The 22,765-nt window shown below is 41.0% G+C and overlaps 1 protein-coding gene across 1 annotated transcript in view; it reads right to left on the reverse strand.

The window, feature by feature from the left end:
* Positions 1–5,445: 5,445 nt before the first annotated feature.
* The window catches only part of tsnare1 (T-SNARE Domain Containing 1), a 344,395-nt gene continuing 327,075 nt past the window's right edge, over positions 5,446–22,765 (reverse strand). The window contains exon 11 of the mRNA XM_055163234.1: positions 5,446–5,551. Coding sequence (XP_055019209.1) covers positions 5,456–5,551 — 96 coding nt within the window. The 3' untranslated portion in view covers positions 5,446–5,455. The remainder of the gene's footprint in view (positions 5,552–22,765) is intronic.

Raw genomic sequence — 22,765 nt, forward strand, 5'->3', positions numbered from 1 at the left:
AAAAAAAAAAAGATCATGTATGAAATCGAAATTGCAATATCTGCCAGAAACGTCACAATTCATTTTTTTCTCGAAATCATTCAGCCCTATTAGTCTGTCTGCATCTCCGAAGCTCCAAATGCTCTGTTCCACCTTTTAATGTCATGAAGCGTTAGTTTTCAAGTCATTAGTTCAGCAGAGATCGACAATTCCGGGGCTGAAATTATCCAAATGATTCTAGTGAAGGTGTACGGAGTTTAAAAATTACCACATGACATCAAAAGATAGAACAGAGTGTCTTCTGTTTGAGAGGAAAAACTCCAAAAATATGCAGGTTTGTGTGTTAAAAATGTGTGAATGAAACAAAACACAACTCCAGGTTTGTTTGTGATGAGGAAATAACACTATAACAATGATCAGAAAATACCTAAAATTGTCCTAAAATGAAATAAAATAATAATAAAATAATACAAATAATACAAATAATAAAATAATAATAATAATAATAATAATAATAATAATAATAATAATAATAATAATAAAATAATAAATAATAATATAATAATAATAATAATAATAATAATAATAATAATAATAATAATATAATAATAATAATAATAATAATAATACATAAATAAATAGATAAATAAATTGATAATTAATACATAGATAAAATACATAAATAGATAATAGATAAAATAAATAATTAGATAAAATAAAAAAATAAAAAAAAAAAATAAAATAAATAGATAAATAAGAAAAACTGTTTGCAACTGTTCAAGCTTGTTCCTCACTTTTCTAATTATTCACCACAATGAGTTTATGAGCAATTTTTACAACTTTATACCACAGGAGAGTTTTGTCCTCAAGCCACACCCCTTACAACAACTAGCATGCTAACAGCACACACCATTTTTGACATTTTGACCCTAAGAGCTACTTGTATTACTCATTTTACTGAACTACATGGACCAAAATAGAGTCACTCTGATACAGTCCAGTTTACTTGTGTTTTGTTTAGTCATTTTCCTCACAAATGTTTGCAAAAAGTGAATAACCAAAAGCCAAAAAAGCAGAGGATCTAATCACAATGCTTTGGTTTTGTGAGGTGGGGCTTTGAGAGAGAGGATGGAGTGTAGCAGTGGTCCAATAGGAGATCTCACAAAGGTTAATTAGGAAATAGTTCATCCAATTTGCCCCTTGCCAAACCAACAGGGAGATTACAAGTCCTGTGCCCCGAGCAAGAACTAAACCCTGCACTTCAGAGCCTGCAGCAATGCTTATCATGCAACATTTTTTACAATTAGGCCCATTGTTTGTATAAATCTGTCTGCTACAATACACTGCACAAAGGCCTGTACTTTTATCACAGCTGTTGGTGCACTGTATACCGTATCTTTTGGTCTATAAGTCCCTGCGGAGTATAAGTCGCACCAGACAAAAAATGAAGAAGAAAAAACATAAGCCACACTTTTTGTTTTTTTATCTTGTATCTTGAAAAGCAAGTTCTAGTAAAAACAATAGAAGAGAGAACAACATGTTGTTACCGTCACATATGAACAGTTCTTCAGATAAACTATAACATAAACAGCAGAACAGAACAAGTTTACCAAACTCTCCATCTCACTCCAAATCATTAAATCCGTTAAATTCTTCATCCTCGGGGTCACTTCTGAGCAACTTCACGACCTCCAGAGGTAAACAGAGCGCCGCTTCCTCTTCTGTGTCGCTGTCGTCAGACTCAGCATCAGTTCCAGTTAGAATTACTCCGGCCTTTCTGAATCCCGACAGGATGGTTTCAGTGTCACTGAAGTCCAGGCTTTGTCCATCCATCCAGTGACTTCCAGTAAAGTTTCATGGTGCACCCTTCTGTTCTCACAAGTTTCTCACTCACTCCAAACTGTTTTCAGCTGAATATTTCGCTACTTGCAGTTTGTAATCTGCCAAAATATGATTTTATTTTTTGGTGGCATTTGTCTTCAGTCTTCTCAGTCGTCTTTATACGTTTGTTTAAATGTTAAATGTTCAGTGGTGCGATCGACTGACATGATAACAGACAGGACAGAGGCTCTTTCTGCAGGAGACATGCGCAGTAGAGCCAATGACAGTGGTACAGGAGGAACAGGAGCAGCAGATACTGACACACAAGACTAGAGCCTCTCACGACTGTCAGTGTGAAAATTTTAATATATAAGTCTCACCGGAGTATAAGTCACAGGAAACACCCAAACCATGAAAAAGAAGTGTGACTTATAGTCCGAAAAATACGGTATATAAACTCCCTCTAACTATTTATATTGGTTTCAGTACACACTTACACTTATGTTTACAAATATATTTTTAGTCAAATTTTTGGCTCTCTATTGTACTTGTACTTATATTTGAGTAATAGAACATGTATATATACTGTGACTCGTTATGTGAGCTTAAAGGTGTGTCATAATGCTGTTACCTCCTCAAAAACATACTTAAAGGTGTGTTTTCATTCGCACTTGTTGGAGTAATCCTGGTTTATTATTAGTCTGTCTACATTTCCAAAGCTCAAAATGCTCTGCTCCACCTTGTGATGTCATGTAGTGGTAGTTTTCAAGTCAACAGCAGGGAGATTGTCAGTTCCAGGGCTGAAATCGTCTGAATGTTTCTAGTGAAGGTGTGTGGAGTTTAAAAACACAGTGGAGCACTTTCTGTTTTAGTTTGAGAGAAGAACTCAGTCTAAACATGCAGGTTTGTGTGTTAAACGTGTGTGAATGAAACAAAACACAACTCCAGGTCTGTTTGTGATGCGGAAACAACATTATAACACATCAGAAAATATCGTAATACAGGATTTTTAAGTAACAGTACTCTTACTTCAGTACACTTTTGACTACTCTACGTATCTCTGTGTAGGAGTATTTTTTCATTATTTCTTAAACTACTACATATCAGGTTTTAACCAGTAAATGTGGCTAAAATCAACAAGACAAAATGTGTTTTTTTAATTTACAAATCAAAGTTTCTGCTGCTGTTGTATTTTGCTCAATTGAAAATCCAACAAAGTAGCAAAGGATTGATAAAGTACTGCATTTTCATTTTAATTGCAAGTTGTTTTGGCAGACTAGACTACTACCAGGAACACGCTTACTTGATCTCCTTTTTTCTTTTTGTTTTTCCAAATTCCAAAGACAAAAAAAAGCAAGCGAGGATTGTATGTAATGTCACTTCCTGTTTCCTTCTCCCTCTCGTCACTGCCGTTAAGTGGAGTAAAGTGAAGGCCTATTCTGAAGGTTTTTCACAGTCTCACAAAAAACACTTGCTGGTTTTTGACTGCTTTTCAGCCTAACCTTGTATTTTATTTTTGCCTTTTTGTTGTTTTTTGGTGAGAGACGCGCCATTAACTCTGCTCGTCACTTCCATTTTCATTTTCCTTGATTGAATACGGAATGCTTTTTGTTCATTGCCCCGATTACCGCTGGAAATTGCTCGAGGATTTGTTTGTGTTTTTAAAGTGCAGATTCATACGTTCTGTTAGCCGCTTTCGGTGACGCATTAGAACGCGTTTGTTTACTGACTTGTTTCTGTAATCATTTCTTTTTGTGTGTGTGTCCAGAGGCAGCTGAGGAAGAGGAAGTGCTACCTGATCGTCATCGGAGCCGTGGTCTTGGCCATTCTCATTATTATTATCTCAGTTTCAGTGAGGAAGTAACGATCTGGTGAGTAACTTGTGTTTTATTTACTTAAAGGTTCAATGTTACGCCCAATTGACCTAAGTTATAATGTGGTTGCCTCATCGAAAACAGACCTGGAGTTGTGTTTTGTTTCATTCACACCTTTGAGTAACAATTTATTATTAGTCCGTCCACATCCCGAAAGCTGAAAACGCTCTGTCCCACCTTGTGATGTCATGAAGCGGTAGTTTACAAGTTATCAGCTACAGCATTTTTTACATGCTGTTGTTTAGCTGGATTGGCAGGTCCAGGGCTGAAATTATCCAAACTAGTTTCCATTTTTAAGCCAAAGTGTTCATTTTGTCTTCTTATATACTTTAACTTCTTGGGTTCTTTTTAAAGACAATGCAGTAAAGTGTGTTTACCTTGTTGACATGTTTCATCTGCTGCGAGCCATCTTCAGAAATGTCACGGTGTTGGTGGTGACGTGTCGTATATCAGCTGTTGTTACTTCCTGTAGGCGTGGTCAGACCTGATGGACCTGCAGGTCGCTCAGACTGACCACGCCTCCCGTCGCCCGGTGTCTCTGGAGGAGGGTGTCCCAGGTGTGTGAAAGGAGGAACGCTCCGTCATCACGGTTAATGTTGTCTCGTTTCCTGATTTCACCGTCCTCCTTGATCCAGCGTTTGAACTTGTTGTTTTTCGATCCGATGACCCGAGCCCCGTCCCGATCCATAACGTGGTTGTTCCATTTACACTGTCTGATATGGCGGATTTTAGGTTTTCCTGTTCTGCTTTATCTTTTTGTGTTCTGGTGAGTCTCCCTGATGTTTCCTTTTCGCATTCCTTTTGGTGTTCCTTTTTTCGAATGTGGAATGTCCGGCCTGTTTCCCCTATGTATGATTTATTGCATGATTTACATTGAATTTTGTATATGGCGTTGCATTTTTGTTCTTGTGAGATTTTATCTTTGGGGTGTACATTCGAAAAAAGGAACACCAAAAGGAATGCGAAAAGGAAACATCAGGGAGACTCACCAGAACACAAAAAGATAAAGCAGAACAGGAAAACCTAAAATCTGCCATATCAGACACTGTAAAAGGAACAACCACATTATCACATTATGGACTGGGGATCTGGGGCTCGGGTCATTGGATCGGAAAACAACAAGTTCAAACGCTGGATCAAGGAGGCCATTGAAATCAGGAAACGAGGCACGGACAGCATTAACCGTGATGACGGCGCGTTCCTCCTTTCACACACCTGGGACACCCTCCTCCAGAGACACCGGGCGACGGGAGGCGTGGTCAGTCTGAGCGACCTGCCAGGTCCATCAGGCTGACCACGCCTACAGGAAGTAACAACAGCTGATATACGACACGTCACCACCAACACCGGTGACAGTTCTGAAGATGCAGCAGCCGAAACATGTCAACAAGGTAAACACACTTTACTGCATTGTCTTTAAAAAGAACCCAAGAAGTTAAAGTATATAAGAAGACAAAATGAACATCTTTGGCTTAAAAATGGAAACTAGTTTGGATAATTTCAGCCCTGGACCTGCCAATCTCAGCTAAACAACAGCATGTAAAAAATGCAGTAGCTGATAACTTGTAAACTACCGCTTCATGACATCACAAGGTGGGACAGAGCGTTTTCAGCTTTCGGGATGTGGACGGACTAATAATAAATTGTTACTCAAAGGTGTGAATGAAACAAAACACACTCCACTCCAGGTCTGTTTTCGATGAGGCAACCACATTATAACTTAGGTCAATTCGTAACACTGAACCTTTAAGTAAATAAAACACAAGTTACTCACCAGATCGTTACTTCCTCACTGAAACTGAGATAATAATAATGAGAATGGCCAAGACCACGGCTCCGATGACGATCAGGTAGCACTTCCTCTTCCTCAGCTGCCTCTGGACACACACACACACACAAAAAAAAGAAATGATTACAGAAACAAGTCAGTAAACAAACGCGTTCTAATGCGTCACCGAAAGCGGCTAACAGAACGTATGAATCTGCACTTTAAAAACACAAACAAATCCTCGAGCAATTTCCAGCGGTAATCGGGGCAATGAACAAAAAGCATTCCGTATTCAATCAAGGAAAATGAAAATGGAAGTGACGAGCAGAGTTAATGGCGCGTCTCTCACCAAAAAACAACAAAAAGGCAAAAATAAAATACAAGGTTAGGCTGAAAAGCAGTCAAAAACCAGCAAGTGTTTTTTGTGAGACTGTGAAAAACCTTCAGAATAGGCCTTCACTTTACTCCACTTAACGGCAGTGACGAGAGGGAGAAGGAAACAGGAAGTGACATTACATACAATCCTCGCTTGCTTTTTTTTTGTCTTTGGAATTTGGAAAAAACAAAAAGAAAAAAGGAGATCAAGTAAGTGTGTTCCTGGTAGTAGTCTAGTCTGCCAAAACAACTTGCAATTAAAATGAAAATGCAGTACTTTATCAATCCTTTGCTACTTTGTTGGATTTTCAATTGAGCAAAATACAACAGCAGCAGAAACTTTGATTTGTAAATTAAAAAAACACATTTTGTCTTGTTGATTTTAGCCACATTTACTGGTTAAAACCCGGTATGAAATAGTATGAGAAATACTGAAAAAATACTCCTACTCAGAGATGTGTAGAGTAGTCAAAAAAGTGTACTCAAGTAAGAGTACTGTTACTTAAAAATCCTGTATTACGATATTTTCTGAGCTGTTATAATGTTTCCACATCACAAACAGACCTGGAGTTGAGTTTTGTTTCATTCACACACGTTTAACACACAAACCTGCATGTTTATACTGAGTTCTTAAAACAGAAAGTGCTCCACTGTGTTTTTAAACTCCACACACCTTCACTAGAAACATTCAGACGATTTCAGCCCTGGAACTGACAATCTCCCTGCTGTTGACTTGAAAACTACCACTACATGACATCACAAGGTGGAGCAGGCATTTTGAGCTTTGGAAATGTAGACAGACTAATAATAAACCAGGATTACTCCAACAAGTGCGAATGAAAACACACCTTTAAGTATGTTTTTGAGGAGAGGTAACAGCATTATGACACACCTTTAAGCTCACATAACGAGTCACAGTATATATACATGTTCTATTACTCAAATATAAGTACAAGTACAATAGAGAGCCAAAAAATTTGACTAAAAATATATTTGTAAACATAAGTGTAAGTGTGTACTGAAACCAATATAAATAGTTAGAGGGAGTTATATACCGTATTTTTTCGGACTATAAGTCACACTTCTTTTTCATGGTTTGGGTGTTTCCTGTGACTTATACTCCGGTGAGACTTATATATTAAAATTTTCACACTGACAGTCGTGAGAGGCTCTAGTCTCTTGTGTGTCAGTATCTGCTGCTCCTGTTCCTCCTGTACCACTGTCACTTGGCTCTACTGCGCATGTCTCCTGCAGAAAGAGCCTCTGTCCTGTCTGTATCATGTCAGTCGATCGCACCTTTCCTTCTGCACCACTGAACATTTAACATTTAAACAAACGTATAAAGACGACTGAGAAGACTGAAGACAAATGCCACCAAAAAGAAAATCATATTTTGCAGATTACAAACTGCAAGTAGCGAAATATTCAGCTGAAAACAGTTTGGAGTGAGTGAGAAACTTGTGAGAACAGAAGGGTGCACCATGAAACTTTACTGGAAGTCACTGGATGGATGGACAAAGCCTGGACTTCAGTGACACTGAAACCATCCTGTCTGGATTCAGAAAAGCCGGAGTAATTCTAACTGGAACTGATGCTGAGTCTGACGACAGCGACACAGAAGAGGAAGCGGCGCTCTGTTTACCTCTGGAGGTCGTGAAGTTGCTCAGAAGTGACACGGAGGATGAAGAATTTAATGGATTTAATGATTTGGAGTGAGATGGAGAGTTTGGTAAACTTGTTCTGTTCTGCTGTTTATGTTATAGTTTATCTGAAGAACTGTTCATATGTGACGGTAACAACATGTTGTTCTCTCTTCTATTGTTTTTAATAGAACTTGCTTTTCAAGATACAAGATAAAAAAACAAAAAGTGTGGCTTATGTTTTTTCTTCTTCATTTTTTTGTCTGGTGCGACTTATACTCCGCAGCGACTTATAGACCAAAAGATACGGTATATACAGTGCACCAACAGCTGTGATAAAAGTACAGGCCTTTGTGCAGTGTATTGTAGCAGACAGATTTATACAAACAATGGGCCTAATTGTAAAAAATGTTGCATGATAAGCATTGCTGCAGGCTCTAAAGTGCAGGGTTTAGTTCTTGCTCGGGGCACAGGACTTGTAATCTCCCTGTTGGTTTGGCAAGGGGCAAATTGGATGAACTATTTCCTAATTAACCTTTGTGAGATCTCCTATTGGACCACTGCTACACTCCATCCTCTCTCTCAAAGCCCCACCTCACAAAACCAAAGCATTGTGATTAGATCCTTTGCTTTTGTGGCTTTTGGTTATTCACTTTTTGCAAACATTTGTGAGGAAAATGACTAAACAAAACACAAGTAAACTGGACTGTATCAGAGTGACTCTATTTTGGTCCATGTAGTTCAGTAAAATGAGTAATACAAGTAGCTCTTAGGGTCAAAATGTCAAAAATGGTGTGTGCTGTTAGCATGCTAGTTGTTGTAAGGGGTGTGGCTTGAGGACAAAACTCTCCTGTGGTATAAAGTTGTAAAAATTGCTCATAAACCCATTGTGGTGAATAATTAGAAAAGTGAGGAACAAGCTTGAACAGTTGCAAACAGTTTTTCTTATTTATCTATTTATTTTATTTTTTATTTTTTATTTTTTTTATTTTATCTAATTATTTATTTTATCTATTTATCTATTTATGTATTTTATCTATGTATTAATTTATCAATTTATTTATCTATTTATTTATGTATTATTATTATTATTATTATTATTATTATTTTATTATTATTATTATTATTATTATTATTATTATTATTATTATTATTATTATTATTATTATTATTATTATTATTATTATTATTATTATTATTATTATTATTATTATTATTATTATTATTATTTGTATTATTTGTATTATTTGTATTATTATTATTTATTTTCATTTTAGGACAATTTTAGGTATTTTCTGATCATTGTTATAGAGTTATTTCCTCATCACAAACAAACCTGGAGTTGTGTTTTGTTTCATTCACACATTTTTAACACACAAACCTGCATATTTTTGGAGTTTTTCCTCTCAAACAGAAGACACTCTGTTCTATCTTTTGATGTCATGTGATAATTTTTAAACTCTGTACACCTTCACTAGAATCATTTGGATAATTTCAGCCCCGGAATTGTCGATCTCTGCTGAACTAATGACTTGAAAACTAACGCTTCATGACATTAAAAGGTGGAACAGAGCATTTGGAGCTTTGGAGATGTAGACAGACTAATAGGGCTGAATGATTTCGAGAAAAAAATGAATTGTGACGTTTCTGGCAGATATTGCAATTTCGATTTCATACATGATCTTTTTTTTTTTTTTTTTTTCAAATCAAGTTTCAGCGCACATGGACATTTGCAAACATCACAGAAACTGACATCACACAAGAGTCCTGCACTGATGATTTTGCCGCTGAACGTTACAAATAAAAAAAACACAAAATTTTTACACAAATAAAGGGCTTCGGCATGCAAACAGATGGTCACAGTGCAATTTAAAAATAAGGTCACATGTTCACAGTGATGCATGATGGGACATGTAGGCCTAACAAACCTTAATTATAGGTAAGACATAAATGGTGCAAATCCCAACAACCAATACATAGATAGATACATTATATGAAAATAGTATAAAAGTATAAAAGATACATAGTGTAAGGATATATATAGAGTGCGATAACTCAAAAGTGCTTCAGCTATAGTTTGTATAATATAGTTAAGGGCTAGTCTTAAATAATTTCAAGAAGACAGGGATATAAAACAAGGATCGATTACACATTTAAAGCTTGTAGTTTTAAAGGAAGGGGGAGAAATCTAACTCTCCATTGAGTCCTGGAAACTGTGTGGCCTTGAGAGTGTAGATCCAGTAGGTTTCTCTCTGTAATAGTTTTTTCAGTCTATCTCCTCCTCTTATTGTTTCTTTAATATGTTCAATTGCACAGACTTTTAGGCTTTTACAGCTGCCATGGTTGGCTTCTTTGTAATGCACGGCCATAGGATACAGGGGGTTATATGTCCTTATAGCCTGTTTGTGCTCAGCCAGTCTGTTTTTCAATTTGCGTTTTGTTCGGCCTACGTAAAAACGACCACATGGGCATTCAAGTCTGTATACTACATAGGTAGTGTTACAATTAATTAATGTTCTAATATAAAAACTTTGACCTGAGTTAATGTCCATGAATAAGTTTCGTCTGTTGTTGTAACTTTTTGAGTGCCTCATTTTTTTTCCCCACTTTGTATTTGAGACTGGTCCCTACACTGAAGAGCACCAAAAGGACATTTCTTCACATTTTTTGCATATCCAAGTAGCACTCCTGCCTCCAAAGCCTTTAAGAACATTTTACTTTATTTGAGTTGATTCAACTTGACAAGTAAAATTATTTATTAGTGGAATAAATGTGTTTTTCTTAATTCAAGCAACATTCAATTTTGTTTCTTACTTTAAGTGCAAAAAGTTGTTTTTCTTATTTTTAGTGCAGCAAACATGAATTTTCATATTTTAAGTACAAAAAGTCTTATTTCACTGACAGATCATTTCACTGGTCAAGTAAAATTTACTCAAATCATGATAAAACGTTCTTAATTCAAGTCATCTCAACTTGGCTAGATTTAGTTTTGTTGCAGTGAACTCTACATACATTTCCTGCACTCCTTCCTTTCAGTATAGACTGAGTAATAATGTGTTTAATGCAGCTTTGTGCACATTTGTTTACGTTTTACAGAAACAAAACTTAAAACCACATGGCTAATTTGTATAAACTAAGTGCTCAAAAAAAACAGCTTGCTTCCTGTGCAGACTGACAGCTTCACTTCCCTCAGACTACGTTTACACTGAAACAAATCCGCATATCACCGTATCACCATATTGGAAACAATCTGCGTCCAGACATGTAATTTCTGTGTCCACAAGTCTTCCCTATCCACACAGCTTTGAGCATATTTGTTTACGTTTTACAGAGCAAACCTTAAAACCACATGGTTAATTTGCATAAACTAAGAGCTCAAAAAACAGCTCGATATCGTGCGCTGATGTGGTTCAGCGTCTGTCGGACTAAAGGACGTGACTCAGTGGAATATGAGTGTTTTTTTCTGTGACAGAGGGGTGTTCTGCTGATGGTGAGTCTGTTCTGTGTTCTGTGCTTCTGTCATGTTGGAGATGGTTCATGTTAAACTTTTCAGAGATCAGAGATGATACGTCTGCAGGTCGTACGCACAGACCGTATATATGAATGGACACATATATTCTAGCCTCTTAGCGTTTTGGCGGTGAATTACTTCACGGCGTATCAGCGTTTTCAGGCGTCCACACAGTGCTGGATCAGATCAGTACTTAAATGAATTTGTGGGAGCTGGCGGCACCAGATCGTTCCGTCTCTGGAGCTGTTTTCAGTCGGATAGTGTGGACGAACACTGCATCCACAACGAAAATGACTCGAATACGAACTAGTGTGGACGGGGCCTTAAGGACACGACTGGAATATGAGTGTTCTTTCTGTGACAGAGGATGTTCTGATGATGGTGAGTCTGTTCTGTGCTTCTATAGTGTTGGAGATGGATTCATATTAAACTTTTCAGAGATTATACGTCTGCAGGTCGTACACATAGACCGTATGTAGGCGAGTTTCATTGTTGACAAAAGTTGCATGCTGGGATTATTTTGGTCGGCGGCAATAAACACTAATGCAACATGACGGACGGAGCGAGAAAGCACGTAAAGGGTATTGATCCCGGTTATTTATCCACTCTAACGGCAGAGGACCCAAGACCATTTGACCAGAAATTGGTCATAAGCATCGATGGAGCCAAATCACCCTTTTCAACCCCGACAAAGCCTGGACCAAACCAAATTTCGGGTCAGAATCGCCAACTACCTGGACAAATATTCACTTCGGCGATATCCACAATGACTTGGTGGAAACTCCTGGGCCATTCACAGCAGAAAAGATGAAAACCTCCAAGAGTCTCGATGCGTTGTTGAACTTGTTGGAGTCCATGGTTTGTTAGGATCTTCTACGTTTGCTCTGTGAATGTCTGAAAGCCATTTATTTCAACATTGGCGGTTCTTTTCACTCAGAATACGAAAAAGACATTTTCCTTTTTCCGTGCTTCTATTTGTGCATCCGATAATGCAGCAGGAATTTACCATTATCGGGGATCAATACACGAGGTTACGCACTGTGTTTGACGCTATCGTGTTTCTTGCCTCCGACCAAAATATTTCCCAGCATGCGACGCGGGCTTTTAATAACAATGACGTCAGCTGAAACTCGTCTATATGAATGGACATATATTCTGGTCTCTTAGCATTTTGGCGGTGAATTACTTTGCAGTCTCAAAAATGATAGCAACAAGGTGACGGTGGCAGTGCGCATTGAGTCAACGCAGAACTGTACTTCGCCCTTGAGTCTGTTCTGTGCTTCTATGGCGTTGGAGATGATTCATGTTAAACTTTACACGAAAGGTAGGTTTAAATCCTCGCCTCCTCGCGTTGTGGTGATGAATTACTTCACGGCACATAGCCCTCGACACAGATCCCTAAATCAAAAATGACGTTGAAAAGGCGATGGCAGCAGTGTACGTTGAGTCGACGCAGAACTAAACTTCGCTCTTAAATTGGGCATTGCAAAAAAACGTAGCTTTGACGCTCTCAAAATCGTGTGTTTGAGATCGCGATTTTTGGTCCAAAAACTATTAATCATTCAGCCCTATAGACTAATAACAAAAATCAGCTCAAAGTAACAGCGTTATAATATGACTTAAACCCAGTGTTGGGAAGGTTACTTTTGAAATGTATTCCCCTACAGATTACAGATTACATACTCCAAAATGTAGTTTGTAACATAATCCATTAAATTATTTAAAGTGAGTAACGTATTGTGAATACTTTGGATTACTTGATATTGTCCTGCTTTTTTAAACTACATGAATGTAACAACAACATCCTCAAAATTCTTGTTTGTTCTCTTCAAATTGTCTCCATGAACAGGCAACTGTTTGCTGTAAAGTAGCAAAGACTAGGATATGTTAACATGAGATGTTTTGTCTGCTTAAAGACAATAACAAGCTCAGTCTTTCCTTAACCATATTAAAAATATTATTGATAGAGAAATTATTTTTATATGAGATCACCTTAAATTATGTCCAACGTACTGTTAGGTGTCATGTTGTTTAATCCAGGTTTAGTCCTAGTTTAGACCTGGTTCAGTCCTGGTTTAGTCCTAGTTTCCTGGTCAGTCTGGTTACTAGTTTAGACTGGTTCAGTCAGGTTTAGTCTAGTTTAGACCTGGTTCATCCTGGTTTAGTCCTAGTTTAGACCTGGTTCAGTCCTGGTTTAGTCCTAGTTTAGACCTGGTTCAGTCCTGGTTTAGTCCTAGTTTAGACCTGGTTCAGTCCAGGTTTAGTCCTAGTTTAGACCTGGTTCAATCCTGGTTTAGTCCTAGTTTAATCCTGGACTGGGTTAGTCCCGGTTTTAGTCTTGGTGTTAGTTCTGGTTTAAAGGTGTACAGGAGAAAACCCACACGCAGCACACGGGAGGACGTCGGTGTCCGCGCAGTAACTACGGAAGGAGACGTGGTCTGCGCGTTCTCAGGTTGATGACGATGATGAAGGTGTGTGTTTGTGTTTGTGTGTGTGTGTGTTTGTGTGTGTTTGTGTGTGTTTGTGTGTGTTGTGTGTGTTTGTGTGTGTTTGTTGTGTGTGTTTGTGTGTGTTTGTGTGCGTGTGTGTTTGTGTGCGTGTCCCCTCATGTGGCAGGTCACTATAGGACAGTAGTGCAGACGTCATGAGCCTATGCAAGTTGTTTTCACCAATGCCAGTATCTCCGGTTTGACATTTAACTTTTTATATTTGTTATTTTCTTTTATATCTCACATTGGGAGAAGAATTTCCAAGACACGAATGTGTTTTTACCTGTGCTCTGCTGGCTCTGTTCAACTGGCTCTTTGACCTCGTCCACTGTGTGACTGATGCCACCAACGTTAACATGACGTTTACATCGCTCTTACTGCACAAGTGTTCTGTTTAGGTTTCCGGCAATGAGTGGAATTACCGAAATAAAAAAAATAAATAAATGGGATATAGCACAAAATGTGAAAACAGGAAATACCACCTAGTAATCCACTTATTTCAGCAAAGTAACTGTAATCCTCATTGAAACAGTAACTGTAACCGAATACAGTTACTCATAAATTGTTCTCTGATTACGTAACGGCATGTACATGTAATCTGTTACTCCCCAACACTGCTTAAACCTCACAACAGTCCATTTTTTGTAACATCGGACCTATAAAATAAAACTGCCGACCACTGTCTTCATAAATAACTTCTGCTTATTCACCCTTATTCACCGACAGGAAACAGAGCAGAACATTTTGCGTATCACATCTCACTGTTCTCCGTTAACTTCCTGTAATAATTGTCTTAAATTTCATAACATCCATTTGCGAGCTGGCGTTTTCAGCCGGCTCGCTTGATAGTGGCTGTCAAGAGCTTTTCTCTCCAGAGCGGCTTCTAATAATTTGCGAAGAGGCCGCTCACAAGAAACAAGGCACTCATCAACGCGTTTTAATCGCGGCCTAAAAGCGAAAACACGCCAATCTCACGCAATTCATTCAAGTCTCATTCAGCCCTCCAGTCGGTAAGTGCGCATATTGTCCCCCTTTCATTTTCAAATTCACTTCTAACATGGCCCGGCGCGCAATTTAGATTCTCAAACGCGAGCTTCATTCACCCATGTCAATTACTTCGGGGAAAAAATATACAAGATTCAGCCAAATATTAGCGGGAGGGAAGGATCTCCTCGGGCGGTGGGGGATGTAGTAAGCAGGGAATACATGTTGTTTCGAAATGTGCGTATGTGTTTGTCAATTTTTTTCGTTTTTTTTTTTTTTTTTTCGGGGGTACAAAGGGAGCGGGGAGCAGCGGTGTTAGACCAGAGCTCGGGTTGGAGTCCTTTTAAATCCTGACGCGCTTCAAAGCACGGCGAGAGCAATTCATCTTCTTATCTGCGACTCAAAGCGGGCTTTCTGTACAGAGGGAAGAGAGCGGGAAAAGGGGAGATAAGGAGGGAGAGAGGGAGGAATAGGGGAGAGAGAGAGGGGAGAGGGAGGGAAAGAGACGCAGGGAGAGAAGGGGAGGGGCTGAGAGGAAGAGGAGGAGAGACGGGGAGGGGAGGAGGGTTGGAGGAGGAGGGGAGAGAGGAGGAGGAGGAGAGAGAGAAGAGAGAGCGAGGGCTGGGAGAGAGAGAGGGAAGGAGGGACTGAGTGGAAAAGAGAGACAGAAAGAGAGGAAAGACGGAGCGTAGAGAGACAGGGAGGGAAGGAGGGTTGGAGGAAAAGGAGGAGGAGACGCAGTGAAAAGAGAGAGAGGTAAGGAGGGAGGACGAGAGGGAGAGAGGAGGAGACATGAGGAATAGAGAGAGATGAGAAAGAGAAAGAGACAAAGAGAAAGACAAAAAGAGAGGAGAGTAGAGAGACAGGGAGGGAAAGAAAGTTGTAAGAAGAGGAGATATAATGAAAAGAGAGAGAGGTAAGGAGAGAGGACTAAAGGGAGAGAGGAGGAGGCATGGGAAAGAGAGAGAGAAGAGGGCTGAGAGAGAAAGGGAGGGAGAGAGAGAGAGGGTTGGAACTGAGAGGAAGAGAAGGACAGAAACAGGGAGGAGACACAGAGAATAGAGAGACGGGGAGGGAAGGAGGAAGGGAGGGAGAGAGGAGGAGGCAGAGAGAGAGAGAGGAGAAGGGAGGAGAGAGAGAGGCAGGAGAGACAGAGAGAGAGTAGAGAGACAGAGACAGAAGAGAGAGTGAGGACTGGGATAGAGGGAGGGAGAGAGAGAGAGCGTTGGTACTGAGAGGAAGAGAAGGACAGAAACAGGAAGGAGGGAGAGAGAGTAGAGAAACAGGGAGAGAAGGAAGGCTGGAGAAAGAGAGGGAGAGACAGTGAAAAGAGAGAGAGAGAGATGGAGAGAGGACTAGAGGGAGAGAGGAGGAGGGGAAGAAATTAGAAATGGAAGGATGGAAGCAGAGCAGAAAGAGAGAATGGGAGAGAGAGAGAGAAGAGAGAGAGGAGGGAGAGAGAAGAGAGAGAGAAGAGAGAGAGAGAAGTGAAGAGGGGAGAAGAGAGAGAAAGGAGGAATGAAAGAGAGAGAGAAGAAGAGAGGAGGAGGGAGAGAGACTGAGGGAGAGAAGGAGAGAAAAGAAGAGAGCAGGAGAGAGAGAAGAGAGAGAGAGGGAAGAGGGGAGAGGAAGAGAGAGAGAGGAGAGAGGAGAGAGGAGGAGGAGAGGGAGAGGGAAGAAGAGAAGAAGGAGAGGAAGGAGAGAAGGAGGGAAGAGAGGAGAGAGAGAGGAGGGGATGGGAAAAGAGACGCAGGGGAGAGAAGGGGAGGGGCTGAGAGGAAGAGGAGGAGAGAAACGAGGAGGGGAGACAGAGAGGGAAGAAGGAAGGGAGGGAGAGAGGAGGAGGCATGGCAGAGGGAGAGAAGAGAGAGTGAGGGATGGAAGAGAGGAGGAGGATGGAAGGAGTTAGACAGAGAGAGAGAGAATTGGTACTAAGAGGAAAAAAGGACAGAAATAGGGAGGAGAGAGAGAGAGAGAGAGAGAGAGAGAGATGGAGAGAGGACTAGAGGGAGAGAGGAGGAGACATGGGGAAGAAAAGGAAGGGAAGAGAGAGTGCTCGCGATAGAGAGAAGAAGGATGGAAGCAGAGCAGAAAGAGAGAATGGGAGAGAGAGAGAGAGAGAGGGGGTTGGTAATGAGAGGAAGAGAGAGAGAGAGACAGAGAGAGAGAAAGAGAGAGTAGAGAGACTGGGAGGGAAGGAAGGTTGGAGGAAGAGAGAAAGAGAGGAGGAGCCATGGCGGAGAGAGAGAAGACAGAGTGAGGGTTGGGAGAGAGAAAGGGAAGGAGGGACTGAGTGGAAGAAAAGGACAGAAAGAGAGAGAGGCAGAGAGTAGAGAGACGGAGAGGGAAGGAAGGTTGGAGGAAGAGGAGGATGAGACGCAGTGGAAAGAGAGAGGTAGGAGGGAGGACGAGAGGGAGAGAGGAGGCACGGGGAAGTGAGAGAGAAGAGAGAGCGAGGGGGTAAAAGAGAAAGAGGGAGGAGGACTAGAGGGAGGGAGAGAGAGAGAGAGAGAGCGTTGGTACTGGGTGGAAAAGAAAGACAGAAAGAGAGAGAAGAGACAGGGTGGGAAGAAAGGTTGGAGGAAGGGAGGGAGAGAGGAGGAGGCCTGGCGGAGAGAGAGAAGAGAGAGTGAGGGCTGGGAGAGAGAGAGAGGGAGAGACTGAGTGTAAGAGAAGAGCAGAAAGAGAGAGGAGAGACAGGGAGGAAAGGAAGGTCGGAGGAAGAAGGGGAGAGAGGAGGAGGCATGGGGAGAGAGAGAGGGAGAAGAGAGAGTGAGGGATAGGGGAGAGAGAGGAAAGGGAGGGAAAGAGACGCAGGGAGAGAAGGGGAGGGGCTGAGAGGAAGAGGAGGAGAGAAACGAGGAGGGGAGACAGAGAGGGGAAGAAGAGAGGGAGGAGAGAGGAGGAGGCATGGCAGAGGAGAGAGAAGAGAGAGAGAGGAGGATGGAAGGAGTTAGACAGAGAGAGAGAGAATTTGTACTAAGAGGAAAAAAGGACAGAAAAGGGAAGAGGAGAGAGAGAGAAGGAGAGAGAGAAGAGAGAGAGAGATGGAGAGAGGAGGAGACATGGGGAAGAAAAGGAAGGGAAGAGAGAGTGCTCGCGATAGAGAGAAGAAACTAAAAATGGAAGGATGGAAGCAGAGCAGAAAGAGAGAATGGGAGAGAGAGAGAGAGAGAGGGGGTTGAGAGGAGAGGAGAGAGAGAGAGACAGAGAGAGAGAAGAGACAAAGAGAGGAAGACAGAAAGAGAGGGAGAGAGAGGGACAGGAGGAGGGAAGAGAAAGTTGGAGAAGAAGAGGAGAGAAGAAAGAGGAGAGAGAGAGAAGGTAGAGGAGGACGGGAGAGGAAGGAGGGAGGAAGAGGAGGGAGAGGCAGAGAAGAGAGAGAGGAGGAGAGGAGGACAGGAGGAGAAGAAAGGGAGGGAGAGAGGGAGAGAGGAGAGGAGAGAAGAGAAGATGAGGAAAGAGAAGGAGAGAGAGAGAAGAGAGAGAGAGGAAGGGAGAGAGAGAAGGGGAGAGAGAGGAGAGCATAGAGGAGAGAGAGGAAGACAGAGGAGGGGGGAGAGAGAAAGGGAGGAGAGAGAGAGAAGAGAAAAGGAGAGAGAGAGAGGGAGAGAGAGAGACGGGAGAGAGAAGAGAAGGTTGAAGAGAGAAGAGTAGAACAGAGAGAGAGGAGACAGGAGAGAGAGAGAGAACAGGAGTGGAGAGGTTGGGAGAGAGAGAAGGGAAGGAGGAAGACTGAGTTGGAAGAAAAGAAAGAAAAGAGAGAGAGGCAGAGAGTAGAGAGACGGGGAGGGAAGGAAGGTTGGAGGAAGAGGAGGATGAGACACAGTGGAAAGAGAGAGGTAGGAGGGAGGACGAGAGGGAGAGAGGAGGCACGGGGAAGTGAGAGAGAAGAGAGAGCGAGGGGGTAAAAGAGAAAGAGGGAGGAGGACTAGAGGGAGGGAGAGAGAGAGAGAGAGCGTTGGTACTGGGTGGAAAAGAAAGACAGAAAGAGAGAGAAGAGACAGAGTAGAGAGACAGGGTGGGAAGAAAGGTTGGAGGAAGGGAGGGAGAGAGAGAAGAGAGAGTGAGTGTAAGAGAAAAGCAGAAAGAGAGAGGAGAGGCAGAGAGTAGAGAAAGGCAGGGGAGGAAGGTTGGAGGAAGAGGAGGAGACAGAGTGAAAAGAGAGAGACGTAAGGAGGGAGGACAAGAGGGAGAGAGGAGAAGACACGGGGAAGAGAAGAAGAGAGAGGGAAAGTGTGTGTGTGTGAGAGAGAGAGAGAGAGAGAAGGAGAAGGAAGTAGATTAGGAAATGTTGAGAGAGAAGGAGATGGAAGCAAAGAGACAGTGTAAAGAGAGGGAGAAAGGGATGGAAGCAAAGAGCGAGAGACGGAAGGAGGGAGGGAGGGAGAGGGTCGGTAGGACAGAAGAGGAAGAAGAGACGAAGAGAAGGACAGAAAGAGAGAAAGAGACAGGGAGGGAAGGAAGGTTGGAGGAAGAGGAGGAGACATAGTGAAAAGAGAAAGAGGTAAGGAGGGAGGACAAGAGGGAGAGAGTAGGAAGCATAGGGAAGAGAGAGAGAGCGGGTGAATGGGAAAGAGAGAGAAGGGGATACAGGGTGTGAGAGAAAAAAGAAAGGGAAAGAGTAGAGGCAGAGAGAGGGATAAAGTAACGAGAGAGGGGAAAGGAGGGAAAGATGAGAGAGAGAGAATCAACAGGAAGTAGGAGAGACAGATATGGAGAAAGAGGGGTGGGGGGGGGGGGAGAGAAGAAGAGAAGGAAGGAAGGAGAAGAGGAGAGAAAAGAAACTAAGAGGAGAAAGAGGGGAAGTAAAGGAGAGTTTAGAGAACGACAGACAGAACAAAAAAGGGGAGAGAGAGAAAGAAGAGGAGACAGAGAAGAGAAAGAGAACAGATGGAGGAGAAGAGGGAGAGAAAGAGGGGGAGAGAGAAAGAAGGATCTATAGGAAATGGTAGAGAGAGAAGGGACTAAAAGAAGAGAAAGAGGGGAAGCAGAGGACGCAAGAGTTTAGAGAAGAAGGAGGAGGAAGAGGAGGAGACACCGAAAAGAGGGAGAGAAGTTCAGAAAAAGAGAGAGAAGGAACTGGTGGGAGAGGAGGCAGAAGCAGAGAGACAAAGAGGAGAAAAAGAAAGGGAAGCAGCGAGAAAGAGAGAGAGAGAGAGAAGTGAGGAGAGAAAGGTGGAAGCAAAGAGAGAAGGAACTAAGAGAGGAGACAGAGTGGAAGTAGAGGAAGCAAGAGAGTTTAGAGAGAGAGAAAAAAAAAGGAGAGAAGGATTAAGGAAGAGAAGGAGCTGAGACACAGAACAGAGGGGAGTGATGGGAAAGAAGAGAGAGAGAGAGAGGGGACTAGATTAGGAAACGGTGAGAGAGGTGATGGACGGAGTAAGTAGAGGAAGAAAGGGATGGAAACAGAGAGAGAGAGAGAAAGAGAAAGATGAGTTATGATGAGGAGAGAAAGCTGGAAGCAAAGAGAAGGGAAGAGAGAATGGAATTTCATCATATCTTGTGTTATTCGATCTTTGAACTGTTGATGAAGGTACATGATTTTTCAAAAAAAAAAAAAAAAGTATTTAAAATGATAAAAATTTGCTTGGAAGGACTGACATATTTTATAGAAATAGTTTCCTTTCATTTTGAAGTAATATTAAAATATTCAGAAGAAAAAAGCTGACAAATTAAGCAAAATCATGCACCTTCTACTTGCTTGTACAATTTTCCCTCTGTTACCATGACCTTTCTTAATAAAAAATCTCATTTCTCAAAAAGTAAGAGGTTTTTCAACCTAATCTTGTACCATATGGTAGAAAACTATATGAAGCAAATATTCAAACTAGTTTGTTAAGGATATGTAAGTGAGAACCAAGAGTTATCACTGTATTTATTGCCCAAAAAGTGCTGCATATTTCATTCCCTCCGTTACCGACATGGGTTTTTTAAATTTTTTTGTCAACAACTTGAAAGAATATCACAGGTTTAACTTTACCCTGTTGGAGTGTAACTCTTTCCTACATTCTTATACCTTATTTATTTCAATAGTCCCTCTAGTTTCTGAATAAGAGACATTTGAATGTAAAAAATCTGCCCCTGTTTCCCTCCGTTACCACTTGACCGGACCCTTAAACACATTTTTATCAGTGTTTAAAGACTGGAGATGTCTGGAATGTTCCACAGTGTGACATTAAACAGCTTTATCTTACATTTATGGAATTACAGGTGGTTTTAAAACTCAAAAATACATACATACATCATTCACAGGGCTGAAAATCACCGTACATCATCTAGAGAAGTGGGGCATCTAAAGTTATTTAATTTATTTTGATAATGATCATGGTTTACGTGCGACAACACTGCAAATTTCAAATTTTTGCAATTTTCCAAAGTCAAATTTTGGTCCTGTTCACGCATACAAAGTCCAATTGGCCTCAAATTTGAATCACTCAGAAAATTTTCTGGACAAAGCCGACTAATTGTGACAAAAACTAAAATGGCATGATAGAACACAACAATAATTTGCATGGAGGGTCAAAATTTTAGTTTTTCCAAAATGTACGAAATTTTGCAGAACATCACCTTGGGTCATTTCAATCAAAAAAGTTAAAGTAAACCATATGGTATTTTTAACTGTGTTGCCATGGTGATGCACGAAAGCTCCGATGTTATCCTAATGGGAAAGATCAGAAAAGTTCCCATTCATGAAAAAAAAAAAAAAAATTTACAACCAGGGAATATTCTCAAATTTGGCACAATGACTCTTCATGTCATCCTGATGCATCTGTGTTTGTCACGATGTGCGTTTGGTTTGGTAAACGTGCAGCGGCTGGTAAATATCACTGCAAAACCAGAAAAGAATGCAACTCCAGTTTGGAACTTTAAAAAACAGGTTTAAAGATCTTCACTTTTTTCACAGTTGTGTAAAGTGCCAGAGGAAGTTTTCTTAAAGAAGAGGTTCTCAAACTGTGGGTGAGGGTCCAAAAAAGGGGCACAGAGTGTTTCAGTGCAGTTTGCTTAACTTTGTATTAGGTCGATCATTTTGACTTGGTCATTTTGTAAGTAGCTCACATGCTGAAAAAGTGTGAGCGCCCCTGATTTTAAGTAATGAAACAATTTATTCATTTCATTGAGGAATGTGAAATTTGGCACAGTGATTTTTTAAGTCACCTCGGTCAAAAAAGTCCAGGGGGCCAAAGTCGTATTGTGCATGATGTTGCCATGGCGATGTCCCAATGTGCCCATGTTTATTTATGTTAATACATCAGCATCTCCAAGGTGTGTGACTTTGTGTGTTTACTGACAAGTACAGACCAAAGCCACAATCACATGGAGACAAGTGGCACGTCAGCGCCACCTGGGGGGAGTGCCGTGTCGGCCGAGTGTGAAGCACGGCCCGCGAGTCCCGTTTGATGTCACTTTCGGCTTTAATTTTTTTTTTTTTTTTTTTGTGTGTGTGTGTGTGTGTGTCTGTGTGTTTTTGTTTTGTTTTCTTAATTTTGGTTTTAATTTTAAAAACAAATGAACGAATGATATGTGGATTTATGGACCCTTTAAAGTAATTCTCCAATGACACTTCTATTTTAAAGGTTGTATAGAGGATTTTTTAAGGGAAAAGAAATACAGCGACAGTCCTTTTTCAAACGTTGTGGATGCGTGACACCACCTTCCTCCTCAACATCTCCTCCCGCCTCCTTACTCTGGAAATCACATTTGTTTACCGCCGGTGTGCGTTCAGAATTACTGTTGAAGTGACCTGTCCAGAGGTAATTTAGCGACCAATGCGTCCGTTTTTACACCCTTCGTTTACTTCACTCGCGCAATCGCTGGAAGAGATCTCCAAGAATCACCTCAGTTTGTCTTCGTTCCTTTTCACCGTCTCTTCTTCTTTCAGCGACCTCAAAAAACAACTTTCTTTTGCGGCGAACTGGTCGTGGATCGCAACAAACTTTGTACGAAATGCTAGGAAGCGACAGTTTGTAAAAGCCTCTAAGAACCGCTGCGCAAACCATGTAAATCCCCACGCGCTGGCAAGTCAGTTACACTAGAAATGTAGGGAGTTTGATTGACAACCTAACAGCCAATAGAAAATGAGGTAGTCTCGTTATCTATTGGCTGATGTTTATCTGGCCTCACTACGTCCACAGTTGATAGATTTTCATTCTTTTTTTATTTTTTGGTCATCATAATTACAAGGCTGCTGCGTCTCTGTAAGGGTATTTTAAACTTTCGTTGACAATTTGAAACAAAAAAAAAAATCCTCCATACAACCTTTAAGTGTCAGTGTCATTTTCGCTCATTACAAAACAGTCTAACATAACACAACAGACTGCTCC

This window comes from Boleophthalmus pectinirostris, unplaced genomic scaffold (assembly GCF_026225935.1).
Source record: "Boleophthalmus pectinirostris isolate CB_2022bp ecotype Guang Dong unplaced genomic scaffold, ASM2622593v1 HiC_scaffold_6, whole genome shotgun sequence".
Classification (NCBI taxonomy): Eukaryota; Metazoa; Chordata; class Actinopteri; order Gobiiformes; family Gobiidae; genus Boleophthalmus; species Boleophthalmus pectinirostris.